The 18,372-nt window shown below is 35.3% G+C and overlaps 1 protein-coding gene across 7 annotated transcripts in view; it reads left to right on the top strand.

The window, feature by feature from the left end:
- Positions 1–18,372, top strand: part of TCF12 (transcription factor 12) — a 115,362-nt gene that overhangs the window by 28,066 nt on the left and 68,924 nt on the right. For all 7 annotated transcript variants that reach the window (XM_072402332.1, XM_072402331.1, XM_072402330.1 and 4 more), the window contains exons 4-5: positions 5,938–6,011; positions 11,955–12,057. In XM_072402332.1, the coding sequence (XP_072258433.1) occupies positions 5,938–6,011; positions 11,955–12,057 (177 nt within the window). The remainder of the gene's footprint in view (positions 1–5,937; positions 6,012–11,954; positions 12,058–18,372) is intronic.

The following is an 18,372-nucleotide window of genomic DNA, read 5'->3' as shown; positions in this document are numbered from 1 at the left end:
GTTATCTGTATGTACAGGATCGGTGCTTTACAATCGTTCGCAGATATCGTGCAGGATCGTTCGTTTACCAACGATAATAATTGGAAGTGTGTACGTAGCTTTACATTTACACTGTTTGGCCAGCATCTCCACTGAAGAGATTTTGTCAATAGGAAAACAAAAAGCTGCTGGTGGTCTCGTGTACATACACACAATGCTTCCTACACACTATTTTTGTGGCTGGCTGCTGCCTTGGCGAATGGGCAGGTAAAGAAGATAAGAATAAGAGTTTTCCACACTACAAGGAGGTGCCCAATCTGAATGCATTTGGCCGATGGACAGGACAATCACATTTCTGCAAGTATATGCAGCAATTCATCTCTGTAAAGTCATTTAAAGCTTGCTGTTCTTCTTATGCACATTTTCTTAGCTTGGACTGTTGGCCTTTTTATTTTACATATATCTACATTTAAAATTTGTGTCAAAATTAGGCCAGAAGCAGCCACCCTTGCATTCATTTAAGCACAGTGTTCCCATAAGAATTCCTTTGACTGCTCTTTCTTAATCAAGCAGATACTGTTGGGAGAACAAGAGAAAGCTGTGTTAACAAACATCTAGTGGGTGTAGATAAAATAACTCATGTGCGAATCATTACAGTAACCTTTTATTTACCCTAACTTGTGCTGTGCATAGCAATAGACTGACAACTTACTGACATTGATGTTCGTTGTCCCTTTTATATTGGCAAAAATATAATATAACATAATCTTATTTTACAAGTTTGAAATAAAAAAACAAAACAATAAACGACTTATTCGCAAACCAATTAAAATGCTATATTCTATTTTTCTTTATTTTAGCCTTTTGAAAAATCAACCAATAAAGAACATTTTTTGGGCACCCCAATTTTCCCTAGGAGCTCTGTCATATTTGGACATTTCTTAGTAACAATGATTATTAAATAGTAACTAAATCTGGAAACCAAAATGTGCTAAGTTTAAATTACTTCTTCGATGTCTTCGATAATATTACCTTTTGTACACTTTGGAAAATATATATCTGTTTAATATTGTCAAAAATACACTTTGCCAGTTTAAACAGCACATGCTTACATTATGTTATTCCAACAATTACTTACAATCTATGTATGTATGTGTGTGTATGTGTATATATATATATATATATATATATATATATATATATATATATGTGTGTGTATGTGTATATATATATATATATATATATATATATATATATATATATATATATGTGTGTGTGTATTTTGCATAAAGCTTAATGATGGACAATTTATACATGTGTGTTGCTGCAGCATCCCCCCCACACTATTCATTAAAATTAATAGGTCTTTACCTGCTTCAGATCCCTGAAGAATGCAAAGCAGAAAGCATACTTGTAAAAAAACTCAGTAGCGTTTTTGATACCCTTCTGGAATAATTCCTTTCTTTGAGAAGCAGTGTGGCAGAATGTTTGGATGCAGCATTACATGACTAACTTAAAGGGTAGCAGAACCCCAAATTTTAATATATATTGCAGCTCATTTGTGATGTCTGCATTAGGTTTCTTTCATGTTAAGATATTTTCAGCATGAAAATACCCATTGATCTTGCCATTGAATTAGTGTTCTTATCCCTAAACTGAAAACATATAAAACATTTTGTTTTCCTATATAGACTATTAAACTTAACATATCCAGTGCAGCCATGGCTGGCTCAGTAGACTCCATGAAGGTGTGAGATTAGTTGCCATTCACAAATCTGTGTTGTTAGCAGGATTTGCTTGTTGGTAGGAATATGATTTATTGCAGCCAGGCAGTCTAAAGATTTAGAAACTGTGATATATTACATTTTTGTTTTTTGATAGGATATGTGATAACTTGTAATTTTCCTCTTCTTAGCAAAGCAATGGGTACTTTTTAAAGCTGCCCCCCCCCAAATGTACATCTTTAACCAGATCAAACCCTGTACCACTTAACTTTTTCCCTGTTTCAGATTTTCCCTACTTCTGGTAAAAACCCTTTCCCACTCAGTCCAAACAAAAATAAAGTTTTTGTTAGATAATTTAACGACGCTTTGCTCTATATAAAATATTTAATCACAAAAAAAAAAGATTAGTATTTTAGACAAAAAATTGTCTCTGCTATGTTTCAGGAGTTAAGTGTTAAATAAATCGTAAGAAAAAAATTGTCAGTCCTTAGAAATTTAATGGAATTGTGCATGGATTGATCTTCATTGGTCATAATAATTTACCAACACAGCTAACCAACTTACTTGAATAAACACATCGCTTTTTACAGAACAGAAGTTTTGTGGACTGTTTTCATTGGTAGTAGTCACCACCAGATATTATTTATACCTTGCTTACCCTTTTTATGTTACATTTATATATTCAAAATTTTATTTCATTTTGATTTCTGGGTTTCCTTGTCTATAAATCGGTGTTAAAAAAAAATTTGGGAATATGACCATTTATTAAGTCCTTGTTGGCTTTTAGGATCAGGTTCCTTTCCTAGTGATGGTGCAAAAATCCAGAAACTGCTTAAAACTGAACTCTAGAATGTAGCAATCTAGAATTTGTTAATGTCCACCCAGTTTTGCACATGGAAATAGGAAACATATACAAATATTTATCTGATGTTTTCCAACAAAGGCTATGTACATACATCAGATGATTCTCGTCTGGCAATCGACTCAGGACTGGTATCTGAAAAGAATCTGCCGTGTGTACGACGCTCTTCCAACGTCGTCCGTCCTTGCAGATCCATGAACGTTCGTAATCCCCACGTTCATGCATCTTTCAGTCTTTTGTGGTTGGAAATGGTCGTGAAAGATCTTTTCCAATGACAACAATCTAACGTGTATATAATGCACATTGTAAGAATGACTGGTGGACATTATTCTTATCTAAGCTAATATATACAGCTATGAAAAATTGTATGCAATATGTTTGCAGCCCAGATCACCAGAATTAGCAAAAGACACCAGCTGAAATATCCTTCTGTAGTATTCAGGGGATAAGGCTAGGTAGATTAGGGCTGATATCGGAGGATAATCTTGCGTCTGTACAGCGCTCGTCGTCCATCGTCCGCACAACCGTCCTGGGCGACGAACGATCGTAATGCAAGTGAAGGGGAGAGGGCTCAGCAGGCTGCTGCTCTATGGTCCTCCTGCCTTCCCTCTCCGTAGAGCAGAAGAATGGTGCTGTATGGACAGCGCTCGTTCATGCACCGTGTAGTATTTTGCTGTTGGAAAGGATTGTGAATAATCCTTTCCAAGGACAATTATTGCAGGTGTGTATGCAGCCTAATACACTACACATTATCGCCTACAGAGCAAGTCAATTGGGCTCACTGAGACTTATATGACTTGTAACTGCTATAGTCCAGAACATATGTAATGTGCATTGTAATGTATGTATGAAATAGAAGAAAAATCTTGGGTAGGTAAAAAGGTGTTTTGTGTATTATTTTAAAAACTGTTGTTTTATACATAGCAGTAAAATATAAAAATAGATGTTTGTAAACCTATCCAATCGAAGTACATTACTGATCTCTCTACACTTATTCACAATTGTATGAATTGATTTATTAACCATACGGTCGCATGACATTTTTATGCTTCACTGGGAGTAACTACAGGGGGTGCAGTGTGATCAGGGGCCAACAGGAGTGAGAGCAGCGACTTGATCAGGGGCATTGGTAGGGAAGTTTCCTGCAGCCCAGTGTATGTGGATGTGTTTAGTTGCTTCATAGCGTTTTTTTTTTTTTTGTATTTCTGAATTGTTAACATTCAGAGGTAGAAGAGTTAAAATACCCTTTAAATCAGTTCCATCTGTGCACTTGTCTATTTTTCAATTTTGTTTGTAACATGGTGGTTTTAGAACACCCAGACTGAAGTAAAAGAATTACAAATTCCTGTAACTAATTTTGAAAAGTTGATTGGTTCATACCTGTTTTGGAATTTCGCTATGATTGGTTAAAAGTGCATCCTTTTGTTTTTATGGCCTGAGAATCTTTATTTTATGGCAATAATTAAAGTTTTGTTTAGCTGCTGCCATGTTTACTTGGATGCATTCATAACAAGCATTAGAATTCAAACCACTATTAATTAGTTTACGTTTACCAGCTTGATATTAGGCAATTTATGAATACTTATATATGTATTGCCAGATGAAAAGAAAAAATGTGAGACTAAAAATTCAAAAGGCCATTTTTGCTGCGAAAATGTTTTACGCTTGTTTTTAATCATAAAGCATTATACTTATTCCCAAAACAAATCTAATAAAGTACAGCAGAGGACAATATGGGAATTCCTACCTTCAATAGCTGCTGCAACAGTAAAATTAGATTTTGCGTGGTTAGGTACACTTATTCAATCAACATATAGCAGCTGGTGAACATACATTGTATATTGTCTTTTCTTGTTTGAGGTGCTATCAGACTGTGCCATTTCTTTTAAATCCAATTGTGGTTTGTGTGTATTACACATTGTGTATTGCATTTTGAGGTCCAATGAAAGCCAATACATTTTGATATTGGGCTAAAGGGTTCCTTTTATTTTACAAAATATAGTTGAATGAAAAGTTCTGAAGCCTTAATTTTTTATGGGAAAAAGTTTACTATATATAGTAGGTCAGGTTGAAAAAAGACATAAGTCCATCAAGTTCAACCACAAGGGAAGTAAATATATCCCTGATACAAAAAACCCAAATCTTGGTAGATTGTAAAAAAATACGCTTAAAGCAGACCTTTTATGGTCACCCAATAATGTGAGATTGTTGCCTAGCCTGGGAATTAATCTCCAGGTAAATAAACTGTCCTCTCCTGTTTTTTTTTTTTTTTTTTTTTTTTCTTTTCCTTTTTATACATCTCAAGATCTAGCTAGGTAATGAGCACTTCTCCAAAATTTTTAAAACAATTCATAAAGCACCCCAAATGGTGGCTCCTGCAATTATTCAACTCCGTTTTAAAAGGAACTCTACATCATAAAATGCTGGTTGAATTTTTCTAAAGTGTTCTTAAGTGTAGTTTTCATCAAGAGGTGGTCAGAGTTTGATTTTGCCTTTTTTTCCTTGCCACATGGTCAGTACATCTTGACAATAGTACGGTATGTCTAGTAGTGTTTGAATTGTTTTTTGTAATTCAAAAAACAAAATGTATACATAATTTTTAAGTCTGTTTCTTTCTTTTATACTCTCTTAGGCTTAGTCTACATGGACGTTTTCCCCAGCGTTTAACCTGAGGCTTTAACAGCCCATGTTTGAAATTCCTATGCATTCCAATGGGCTAATCTACACCTTTTCCTCGAAGCACGTTTTTGAACGTTATCCATAACGCTTCTTGCAGCGTTTTAAAAGTAACATGTGGGGTACACACGTCCATTGATTTCAATTGTTTCAAGCACCTATAAACGCTGGAAAACGCGGCATAGACGTTTTGTAGCATTTTCCTGCGGTATTAAGGCAAGCCTTAAAATGCTAATAAAAGTGCAAAGTGGTCCGTGTAGATCCGGCCTTACTTTTTTTTTTTTTTTTTTATTTTTTTTTTTTTTTTTTTTTAACATTGATTTACATATACAGTGATTGTTGAACTTGTTTTATCCACACATAGCTTGAGTAAGAACTGACTGCTGTTAGGATGTGTACTTTGGCAAAGTGCAGTAAGGGTTTCTACTGTTAAGGGTTTCTAGAAGCGGAGTACAGCACCCTGATGGCCTCTGCTTGGCCTCTCCTCCACCATGATATAACTACTTTGCATAAAGAAGCGCAGAGACTGTCTGAGTCTAATTAAGGCAAGGAAAATAGATTTCTTTGTTGATGAGGATAGACAGGAGACGAACTATGGAAGCAAAAATATAAGCAGCAACTAAACCTTTTTAGTTAAAACTTTTTTTTTTTTTTTTTTAACTTCTTAATACTTAACTGCCTTTTCATAATTTGCAGGTATAGATGAACGATCTGGCACTTCATCGTGGGGAACTGGCAGTCAGATGAGCCCGTCCTATGAATCTTCAAGGGTAAGTTTGTGTTTTTTATTTATATTTCAAAGCCTCAGTTTTCAGAGAAAATGTATTATATTTTATTTTGTGTGTAAAGCCTCTTTCCAACATGTGATTAAGAAACTATTATTGGAACTGTTAGCCTCTCTCAGCTTCCACTCCAACTACTATGCTATTAACGGCTTTGTCATGCAGTTGAGTGAATTTGAGGTTAAGGTGCAGTTCTTCCACCAAGGGAGAAAAAGCAAGGCAGCGTGCCAGTAGGAGTGACTTGCTGCTTTCAGGAACCGCACCCCAATTCACTGCAACCACAAAAGTGCAGTTAAACCCTTTGGTAGGACATTGCGATCAGTAGCATGTCTGAAATGGCCTTAACAATACACTTAATCATTACCAATTTCATTTAAATGTTTGTGGGCTCATTCCAACGAGTGTGTTTTGATTATATAATTATTTGCATGCAATGCTTTTGATGTGCTTGGGTTATTTATAAGTGCACCTGACCAGCACGCTGAAGTGTGCGGCTGTATACTGCATAACTTTTCTGTGGTTGATGAAGCATTAGGCATTAATTAATTGGCATTCTTGTTTGTTTAATGCATGCAGACACTACACAACGCAGTGCTGCATTTTTTTTTTAAAACTCATCTCGTAATAGTGAGAATTCAAGCTAACATGTATGGTTTTAATTATTGGCCTATTTTAGTAAATAGTACTGTTCAAAAAGTACAATAATATGTAGGGACTGGAGTTTGTTTTACTGAAACCAGACCTGTATGGTTACTATTGTTCCAGTAGCTATGAGGTGTCTGACTTAAATTCACTCCATTAATAAGTTTTCAATTTGTTATCATTCTCTTTGGCAATATATTTTCTTGAGGACTCGGGATAATTATGGGTTTCTACTTTATTTACTTTATTTGCTTCTTATCCGTGTGTTTGACGTTTGTAGCAGTAGAAGTAACTCCAGTGTCATGCTGTTGTACCATTGGTTCATATTACATTTTTGTATGGTTGCCTTTACTCCTATTAGCTCTGGTATTGTATAGTTAGTACATAAAACATCTGCAGATGTGAATTATTGTCCAATCTAAATACATGTTTTCTCTAATGTTAATGCTTGGTCACGGACCACCCAGGCACAGCAGTTTTCTTAAGGATTGAAAATATACAATTTGATGAAGGCAACATCATAAAAACAAATTGCTAGGCAGTTTTTTTTTTTTTTTTTTTAACTTGCAATTAAGTAATTCCTTAACTACTTGAGACTATGGTCTTGCCACTGTTGCCTGGTGGCTGCGTTTTTTTTTTTTTAATCCTGAAATTGTTGAATTTTTAAGAACCATTTAAGTACAATTAGAAAAGGCTTAAATACTGCACCACTACTAGCATGTTATCTGGAGGCTATAATACAAATAGAACAAAAAGCAAAAAATACACCGCCATTTAAAACTCAGCACAACCACATTGCAAATAATAAAATGTTTTTACTTTTCCAGAAAAAATATACCAATACATGTGAGTACAAAATTATTAATGCCCTTGCCATCGCCACAGACTGCAGTAAAAGTCAGGGGGGTTTCACCCATTTCTAACCTAGGTTTGGAATGTACCATGCCTAAAACATTGCTGCACATGTAGGGAGATGTTTGGGAAGCAATGTGTATATGATTTTGGAAAATAAATGTCTTCTAAATGAAGAATATGTAAAAGCAGATTTTTACAAGCTCATCTTGAATCCAGTAAATGCAAACCATAAGCATGAAGGGAATGCGTTTGACCTTTTGCTTCCCACTGTTAACCTTGAGAACGAATAATTTTTTTAGACTTTTATTGTTCTGTTACAGGTGAATATTTTTTAATTATGTCATTTTGAGAATTTATTTGTGCAGAAATGATTACAAAAGTGTGCAAATAATGATTTTTCTGATATAGGGCCTAGCTTTTGTGTTGATTTGGTTGATTTAATTTTTTTGAGGTATTAAAATGCTGATTTATTTCTTTGGGGGAGGGAATACAAAGAACATATGCAACAAGTGATCACTCAGCAGAATAATCCATGGTTATTATCTTGTTGCATGGATGTCCATTGATTAATTGTTTAATCTGGTGTTAGGCTGTCTGACTGGAACACAGGCTTTTGTATGTATTATATATTCATTAGAAGCTGAGCCTTGTTAGGACATTTGTTTTAAACTGTAGTCTGTTGTGAATAGAGGACCCCCAATATATGGAATAAATTGCGCTACCAAGTTTCTGTTTTTCCCTACAGATTCAGTTTTGACTAATCAACAATTCAACTGTAAAGATGTATAATATTCAGACAAAGAGAAGCTTGCAAATTACAGGCACATAAAGACGCATGCTTATACCTTCTCCAAATGCCAAAATAAATAGCAATGGTTTCAATATTTTCTGTTTGTGGTAAAATGTGCCTGTCCTGTCCGCTCTCTTGCACATCTTTTTTGCCTGGAAAGTGGGCCTGCCTTAGTGATGGGCCAGTAGTAACATTTCAGGGGCTAAAGTAATTAGACAAACTTTGACTTCTTTACCAAAAGGCTTAGGATCTTTGCAGATTAGAATGGCCTTGCATATTTTAGGCGTGTCAATTGGGCCTGCAGGCCGCTAAATTTATCCTTCCTCAATTTTTTTCTGGTTAAGAGTGAATTAAAGTGTTAAAAATACAGAATCGAGCTGGAAGTATCAATGTTGGAGTCAAGGGAAATAGATGGTGTGCTTTTTTTTTTTTTACTTGTACCTACCCACAAACGTGAAAAAAAAAAGTAATTTTAGTTGCAAAATATACATTTATTATTTAATGATTTAAACAGTTATTGAAATTTATTTATTTTTTATTAAAAAAAAAACAGGCTGTAAATAGTTTGCCTGAACAAAATTACTGACTTACTGTACATGGTACTTTTACCAAAGTTTTTATATATTTTGCATACCCCAGGTATTGTTTAGATTTTTTTTACTTTCACACTACAGTTTTACAGTTTAGTTCTTTGTTTACATTCAATGAACTGGCATGTTTTATTTCTCCTTAGCATATCCCTTTTCCCCTTTGACATACGTCAAGATTTTTTTTTAAATATAAATTATAGAAATAATAAAAACCCGTTTTAAATCGTCAGTTTTAAACTTTTGTACACCTTAAAAGTGGTCTGAAACCATTAGTTTTAATATGAACTTTTATGAACTGCAAAATGTTTACATTAATTTTTTTGGGCATAAATATCTTTTATATGATATGAACCCTTACTGGACATATCTCTGGTTGGGAAAATCTGCATACATATATATTGGATTTCTGTGCTTGTAGTGGATAAGTTATCAAGGCATTTTTTTGTAGATGGCAGAAGCCTAAGAAGATTACTTCCGATCTGAGGGTGGTATTAGTCATTTAGCGTGGGAGTTTTGATCTGGCTCCTGTTTTGGAATCCTGTAGTCCTGGATGTCTCATGCAGGCAGTCTTTGTCTGTTCTACTATAAGAACTCCAACAACAGTTGTCAGACTTGGACGTTATTGGTTTAGCAAACTCTTGTCTTATGAAGCACTAGTGTTGTTGTTAGTCTCAAATTGTAGTAATTCCTATTTGTTTTTGACAAGTTAAGAGTTCAGGATTTTGGATGTAGGCATTAGGGTTGACTTTTAGAAGGAGAAGAAGAAAACATAATTTTTATGAGGAAAATAACTCATAAAAGTTATCTAGAGTATTCAATTACTGTAACGATTGTAATTTCAGAGATTTTTGTAAAATGCGTTTTGTTTGGTGATCAAATTGTAGCAATGTGAATTGAATGAAATGCTAAGGATTAGGATAGGATGGTAAAATGGAGTAAAAAAGGTTCCTTGTAAAGCTGTTTATTTGTGAATGAGTAAATTTCACCTGTGTTTATGTATTAGTAGTAAAAACGCTCTTCATATTGATATCCTTCTGGGGCCATACTGCCTCAAATCCAATAGTCATTTAGTAATATTCCACCAGAAACTTAACAAACATTCGTGTATACATCCGTTATCATGTGTAGTTTTTAAGACAGGTTTCCAATGTATGTAGCCTAACTCTGACTGGGCTGCAAATGGCTTCCCTGTACTAACTATAAAAACAGGTGCAATTACATTTTATCTCTTGTTGCTGTGTTCTAAAATAAAGAAAACCGTTTGGATAATAAATTTGACTATGACAACAACTTTTTCCCCCCTCAAACTACAGATATCCGATATCTCCATAATAATTGTTTACTTGGGGTATGGCAATGCTGCCAGAGGCCATCATATCTTTTATTCTAATGTAATTTACCTGGATGCACTTCCTAACCTGCATCAGCATCTAGTGGGAATTCTCCCTGCCACCTACTATAACAACCAGCGTTATATATGCAATTTTAGTAAATGGTGCAGTGTTCTCCCATTGGCTGCTGGTTGTTAGGAGTGTATCCTGCTAATTTATTTTAGAGCTGGGGTAGTTGTGGGGCTGGACTAGATAAGGAGAAGCCTTGAATTCCTCAAGGTTTAATAAACAGATCAGTCTAATGTCAGTAAAGAATACCTTGTGTTTTAATACAATTTTGTTAGAGTCAAGGTTTTATCAAATCCAGTGTCTAATCTGTTAAAACCCTCTTCTGTATAGCTGCTTTTTAAACAGTGTAAATAAACTCTGTTAACCTCAGCTAGAAATCACTTAGTTTCCTTTCCAGCTGCTGCTTTAGGCTGTTTTTTTTATATGAGAGGCTGCAGCATTGGCCACCAGAGGAGATCTTTTGCATTCATGATCAAGTTGTAAATGTCATAATGTTTCTGTCTCCATGTCCATCATTCATCCGTTTTATCCATTTTATACCTTGTAAAGATGGCTGTATATCAGTCTGAGGCATCATGTACCCACAACCATACCAGTTAAAGGCAGTGCAGCCATTTGGTCGGCTATTGTTGTAGCCTGTGGATACAATGGCTGTGGTAGGTTACACTGTGATTCCGTCCAGAATAGATAATTCCCTCTAAATGTTATCATCTATCTTGGCCTATGGCCTGAAAAGTGATAAACTTATAGCAATTGAGTTTATGGCCCCTGCATGCTAATGCATGTTGAACTTCCCTCCCTTCCATCTGACAGATGTCTATATAATGTTTGTCTATAAACCCCATTGAATTGTACATAATCTTTACAAAAGTGCTATCAGGTGCACATTGACATATTTCTGTGCAGTTGAGAAGCCTCATCCTACGAGGATGTAATCTCTGTCTTTGAAGCTATGATAGCAAATTGGGCTCTTTAATTGTCCAAATGTTACCTTTTTGTTACCTGCTGCTTTCATTTTTTATTTTTTTTTTTTATTTTATCCCCCTCCAAGTTTTAAGAAGTTTGTAAATAACATACTGGCAAAAAAAGATGTACCTGCTATCAACACAACCTAAAGCTTGCAATTGCAGCAGCTTTTGTGCCCAAACTATGGACATTGAACTCTTTATAAATGAACAAGTGTTTAGAAATTAAAGCCAAACAAGTGTTTTAAATTAAGTGAGCCTGGCCTTACTAGGTTCCTTTTAATATAAAGTTAGTCATTCTCAAACAATACAACAGACACTCAAGAGTCTGTTTCAATTAATGATGATGATTATTATTATAATTATTATTTTTTAACAATAAACAGGATTTATATAACGCCAACATATTACGCAGCGCTGTACATTGAACAGTTGCAAATGACACAAATACAGACCGCGACACAGGAGGAGAGGACCCTGCCCTGCAGAGCTTACAATCTAGGCGGTGGGGGATGTAACACAGATGTTGATAACCAGCACTCTCCTTATAATATTCGTGTTTTGCTAACTTTATCATGATAGTGACCAATTACAACTCTGTACATGAATTAGTAGTGTCATTACACTTAATTAGCTAGACTGCCACATAATCTGCTTAATGCTCTGTTTTTTTTTTCTTTTCTCCCTAGGGTTTTGCAGACAGCCCTCATTACGGTGAACACTTGAATGACAGTCGATTAGGACCCCATGAAGGATTGTCCCCGACACCTTTCATGAACTCAAATCTGATGGGTAAGTAGGTAATTCTTTGGCGCAACCCCCCAAAGCCGCTTTCCTTGGGAGACAGTTTTATCCCTTTGTGTCTGCATGTTGAACACGCATCAGGGCAAGGGATATTTTAATCTTTTTTTTTTTTTTTTTTTTTTTTTAAGTAACCTTTTTTTTTTGAATGTATATAGTATATCTGGGTATGTTAAGGGGTTTATACATCTGTGTGATTTTATTTATTTGTTTTATCAAAAGAAAATTTGCTATTTGCCGCTTTCCTTGGGAGACAGTTTTATCCCTTTGTGTCTGCATGATGGACTTAGTTGGGCAGTTATATAGACATACTCCTTTTTTTTTTTTTTTTTTAAGTAACCTTTTATTTTTGAATGTATATAGTATATCTGGGTATGTTAAGGGGTTTATACATCTGTGTGATTTTATTTATTTGTTTTATCAAAAGAAAATTTGCTATTTAACACCCCTTGTAATAAGATAATAACCATTAGAAAATGGCTTTAATTTTTAGTGGCTGTAAAAACACTTATTAATATAAAAAGTCATATTTGCATTACAAATATTTTTGTGACTTTGTACCATGCTTTTGCTGCCTAGTTTGCATCAGTGGTGGAAACAGTAGTTCCTGTGCAGCTTGGATAGGTTGTTGTTTGGATAGGTGATGGCAGTAAACTGCTAGTAAGCTGCTTGCACATCCATACTGTACACAAATGTAATACATTTATTTATTGCTTTTGCCTTGGATTGGCAAAACACAGGTTAACTGCAGTATTGCAGCCTTGCTTCATAAATGTGTTGCCTACTGATATTGTAATGTTTATACTAATTGGCAAAGAATATAACTATGAAAGTAATGAGATTTCACCTAGAAACAAGTTTGGAATTTGTTTTTTTTGTTTTTTTTATATGGTGTTTTATGGAAGCATTTGGAATGAGCCTGATCCAGACAATATATGTATTACCATTTTATGTACCAGAGATACTGTGCAATATATACTAGATAGATGAAAAATAGCTGGCTGTACACTAGAGTTTTTCCGTTTTTTTTCAGTTTTCAGGATCTACTTTGCTGAAGTTGATTTCAGTCCCTCAAGCTTCATCCCCATTCCAGCTGCACAGTTGTGCAGTGGAGCTGGCCAGAGGTTTTCTTTTGGAAGTTGTTGGGCAGGGCTGGAGGATCAGTAGTTTTGGTCTGAAGATTTTGTTTTGCTCATAAGTTTGCATACCCTGGTAGAATTTGTGAAGTCTTGGCCATTGTTGTTTTTTAAGCCACGGTCTGGTAGAACAACCAAGATTTGAACCATAATTGCCAGGAACAATTGTTGAGAAAAACCCAAAAGCCTCTTGGGCTTGAAATAAAGGCTTCTTTGGAACAAGTGTTGCTGTTTTCCAATGGTACCTGAACAAAAAGTTGAGTTGCAAAAAAAAGCCTTTACTGTGCAAACACCACAAAACAACATTTAGATGATCCACAAAACTTCTGGAACAAAGACCTTTTGAGTGATTAAACCAAAATTGAACTTTTATGGTCACAATCTCTTTGGAGAGGACACAAGCAGCAGCACATGGAATAATTAAACTTGATAAGATAAATGCAATGCTGGCCAGGACAGAACCTATCTACCCAGCCTTGATTGCTATCGGCCCTCTCTTAAACATAATTCTTTTTGGTTCTGTAATGGATCAGGTGATGCTGAAGCCAAGCACTTTCCTCTAGCCTATTGTTACATATGCTTTCACCTCAACTAGGACATTATGTTTATTTGTTCTTTGTGTGTCTTCTGATCCTCAAGCAGAATTTTCTCTCCATGCCTGTGATTCATACCTGCGATATTCAGAATTGGGTTCCCCTCTTTCCTGTCTAGACACACTTTTCTAGATCTAGTAGTGTGTCTTAGGTTTTCTGGCATCAAGCACCTGTTCCTCATATTTGGAAAGCTGCCATCTGGTTCTCTGTTATTACATTCTTTTGCACATATTATCAGGTGAATGTTGCGTTCTCAGCGGATGCCTGCTTTTGGCTGAAGGATATTCAGGCAGCTGTATAGTGTGCAGGTTGTTCTTATTTGTCTGTTTTCCATGTCAGAGGTAAGTGACTCCCTGTGTCCCCCATTGGACAACAAAAAAGAAAATTTTTTTCCATTGAGTCCATTGAGGGACACATGTCACTTCTCTCTATGTTTACGGTCTTGCTTGCTATAAAATTAGGCATGTTGGTAGTAGAGGGGTTATCCTAGGCCGGCCTACATTTTTTGTGATCAGCAGATCAGCATTCATTATATTCTGTATAATATATAATGTATAATCTGAAGGTTAGTATCTTTCCATGTCCTCCAGTACACTCTAGCGTTTTTATTTATTTTTATATATATATATATATATATATTAAAAAAAAATTATTTTAAAAATCCAAATTTTGTTCTGTCGTTGGGGGTTCTCTTTTAAGTAAAACTTCTTGACATCACCGTATGCCTATTTGCATGGACATGAGTATTTCACAGTGTTAATGTAAACTGTTCTTTAGTCTTTATTCATATTGTTAGCTATTGTATTGTTTTCTGTGTGACCTATTTTGCTGTCCCTGTATCCCTGTATTGTCCCTTTAAGAAGCAGCCATGGTAATCTAAGTGGATTAGCTAAATCCAAATCCTGGTGGTCTGCAATTTCTTTTGGAAATCTTCCTGCTTTGTATATGTTTTGTTAATCTTTTTTTCAAGACATTGGTGCTTACCAAGGTAATGTCATGGAAATTGCTGACATTTCAGTCACTAATACACAGCAAACCTTATTTTAAAGTTATACTTGCATTTATTTAGAGTTAACCTATTTTGCTGTGCTTTTGGACTGAGATTAGTTTTTACCAGCTATAAAAACACTTATTACCTAGTTTTTAATTCTTTGGATGAACATGGCGCTTTATGTAGCTTGAACTCTTTAGATGTTTTACTCATTGGGGTAGCCTAGTACATATTTTTGCTGGATTTAAAAGTGTATTTAATCTTAGTCCCCAAAAGCTTCTATAACATTTTATATGTTACTGCAACTTCAAAATGAATTTTCAGTCATTTTAAATGTACAGCTTTGTTTTAAAATAGTAATATTGGTTAATCCAGTGTCGGCACTACACATATAGGCACATATTGTGAAAACCCTCTGTTCTGTCTCAGGGTTTTCTTGTCTGTCTGGGCCATGTTACACTGTTGTGAGTTGGAGAATATCCTGAGCTTGTACTGGAGTGCATTTATGTCGATGGTCAGCAGCTGGAAACCCCAGGAGAGAAGAGTCCACAGGAGATTGGCACCAGTGGGATACAACAAATATTTTTCCACTCCGTTGGCTGCATATTTAGGTCTGGGAATCATGCTGTCAATGGTGGGCATAATTGAAATACTTACAAATATAATATTGCAGTGGAAACTATAGCAAATGTGGGCAAACTATGCATTGACATCGGGTTTGGTGGACCAGAAGTTAACTTATCACTTCATTGGTATTTCTAACACTTCTAGTAACTACCCTTTGTGTATTGCAGGTCATGTTTTGCTTCTGCTGTGGCAATACATAGTTGCAACTTGACAACAGTACAGTTTCACAGGTCATAAATACACACAATAGTGTGAATATCGACCTAATGTTTGAATGCTATACCATTTTACAAATTGCACTAGTTACACTAGTTAGTCCATAGCAACATATAAACTGGCAAAACTGTCATAAATGTTTTTCCTTGGGGGGAAGGAGGAGGTGAAATAGGAATATGACCTTTGTAAATTGGCTTCATTAAATATTTGGCATTAACACTCACTGCATTTGTCTTTGCTAAGTTCATGTAAGCATTCGTAGGAATTGAATGTGTTAACAAGTGCAGGCTTCGCCCTCATATTTCACTGCTGCTGTTAGCACTTAAAAGAATCATTACTAAAACAGGAGGAATTATACGTCAAGAGGATGTTGTTATTTTGAGTATTATGCTCAGCCATAAGCGTATTTGCCTGAAGAGATAGTGGATTATAAAGTGTCACTGTCTTTCATGATGGAGCTCTTAAACACTTTAATGATCTTGTACATACCAGAAGAGAGCGAAAATTCTAACAAGGGTTGATAATGATTCAATAATGAACAATTTGCCACAGAAAGATGCATTTCCATATTCATTTAGTTATTTTTGAAGTGTGCTGTGCATGCAGCAAAGCTATTATGTAGCTCGTCTCTCGTGTTTCCAACTAATGAATTCCAGAATGATCCTGTTGATTCAGAGGCATAGAGATAGGGACTTTGCTTTTAGCCAAGATGAAAAACGTGCAATCCGCTGGCACACGGGTAAGCAATTAGCATCAAACAGATTTTTATAAGGATATCCTACCATAAAAGTCCTTTTGAGTTTTGACCATAGCTGTGATTTTCTTTAAGTGGCACTATTTAGAGTTCACATTCTTTTTCTTTTTGTAGATTAATTACAATGCTTTTAAACCTAATAGATATTCCCATATGTTACAAGTTGATTTCATCCCTCTAAGCATGTATGATCTCACTAGCAATTAGAAGCAGATCTGCATGAGACATATAACCAGCATATCTATTAGAGTTTATTATCTTCAGCTTGTCTGCAGTCCTGCAAAGCACGTTCCTTTATACAATGCATTGAATGTTTTTTTTTTTTTTTTTTATTAAACTGCTATAGAGAATTTTTTTCATCAGCCAATAGTAATTTCTGTTTTCATAAATATTAGAAGATTGGCTAATTTTACTTGCTCGAGGAAGAGGAGAAAGCCTTGCTTGTGGTCACGTGGCTTTACGAGGGTCAAAGCCAACCATTAAGACTTTCATGTCCTGGCAATGTGCTTTAACTGACGGTACTTCAGAAAATGTGACGGGAACAGACCGTGGTGCCCGATCTATCGGCCTTTGTGAATGATCTTCATTTCTGTGGGCTGCTTAAGTAGTAAAGGAGCATGTTTTATTGCAAAGTGTGCAAATGTTGTGGTCTGTTTAGGCATATAGCTAAAGCACACAACTATTTTTTTTGGATGGTTTTTTTTTTTTTTTTTTTTTTTTTTAGAGACGTGTTTGTAACAGGCATTGTACTAACACTTTTTAATTGATATACCAGTATCAAGTATTTGTTATACCAGTATTTAGTGTGGAAGCAGCCAGTTAAGGGGTGTACTATGCTAATGATTTGGCAATAGAAATCAAATTTAGAATTCAGTTTTGAACCAGTGATCTTTATGAACGTATGGGTTTGTTTGCAGCAGCTTAGACTGCATTTTGCTGTTTACGTTGATTACTAGTTTTAGGGTTAAATAATTTAACACTAAGAATCCTTTGATAATGATTTCCGGTAGTGTTTTACAGTAGGGTTACACTCAAGCATCTTCAGAAGGCTTTGTCTGCAAAGTTAATGCATAGATTTAAATATACACTATGCTTCATCCAGTAATCACAATCGCTATTTTTTTTTTTGGCATTTTGTTTTAGTAGGTTTTACCATGTTCTAGTTAACAGCTGCATAACAGGGAATAGCCATGATTTCCTTCTGATGAGGAATGTGGTGATAGTGTTTGCAGGTCACAGGTGCCTGCCTTGATAATCTTTTTATCACTTTCTGCTGCTGCCGGCATCTAGTGCAGCTGTTCAGAAAGCCATCTCAGTAGGCCATCTTCCTGCCCTCAACACTGCAAAGATACAGCATGTTGTTAAGTCAGGTGAAAAGCAGAGCGACTGAGAGAGCAGGTGTGCATTATTTTATCATCTTTAAATGTATAAAATTGAACCAAAGCAAATGTTTATTTCTTTTCTACTATCTTGTAATTACATGCTTTGAGAAACCTCAATTTGCCAACTCTGAGGTGGTAAGAACTGAACAATTTAACACTTGCAAGATGGTTTAAATTCTTAAATGTCTCTTTAAAACATGTCATCAACCTCTGGTTCACAACAGGACGGTGCTTGTTCACAGTAAAACAGTAATTGCATGCTTAGCTTGCTGGCCTTGCTCAGGTGTACATGTAATTGTGGTTATTTGAAATTTCTCGGCCCACTGAGAATTACCTGGAAATTATCTCCTTTATAGCAAATTGTTAGGTAAAGTAAATATAATAATAATCCCCAAAAAAAAAAAACCTACCTAGGAAAATGTCTTTTTTTTTTTTTTTTGGATTAATGCTTACGATTTCATTTTTTTTTTCCCTTTATCTATCAGATTTTCAATTTTAAAATTCTTTGGAACGAATCATTAGGTTTGTGTTACAATTTTGATCACACCTCTTTGACACCTTCCTTAATCTAGTTTATTTGAAGTCCCTGAGAGATGAGCATAGTTAT

This window comes from Pyxicephalus adspersus, chromosome 2, assembly GCF_032062135.1.
Source record: "Pyxicephalus adspersus chromosome 2, UCB_Pads_2.0, whole genome shotgun sequence".
NCBI classification, from domain to species: Eukaryota; Metazoa; Chordata; class Amphibia; order Anura; family Pyxicephalidae; genus Pyxicephalus; species Pyxicephalus adspersus.
This window is presented reverse-complemented; position numbering and strand designations above follow the sequence as displayed.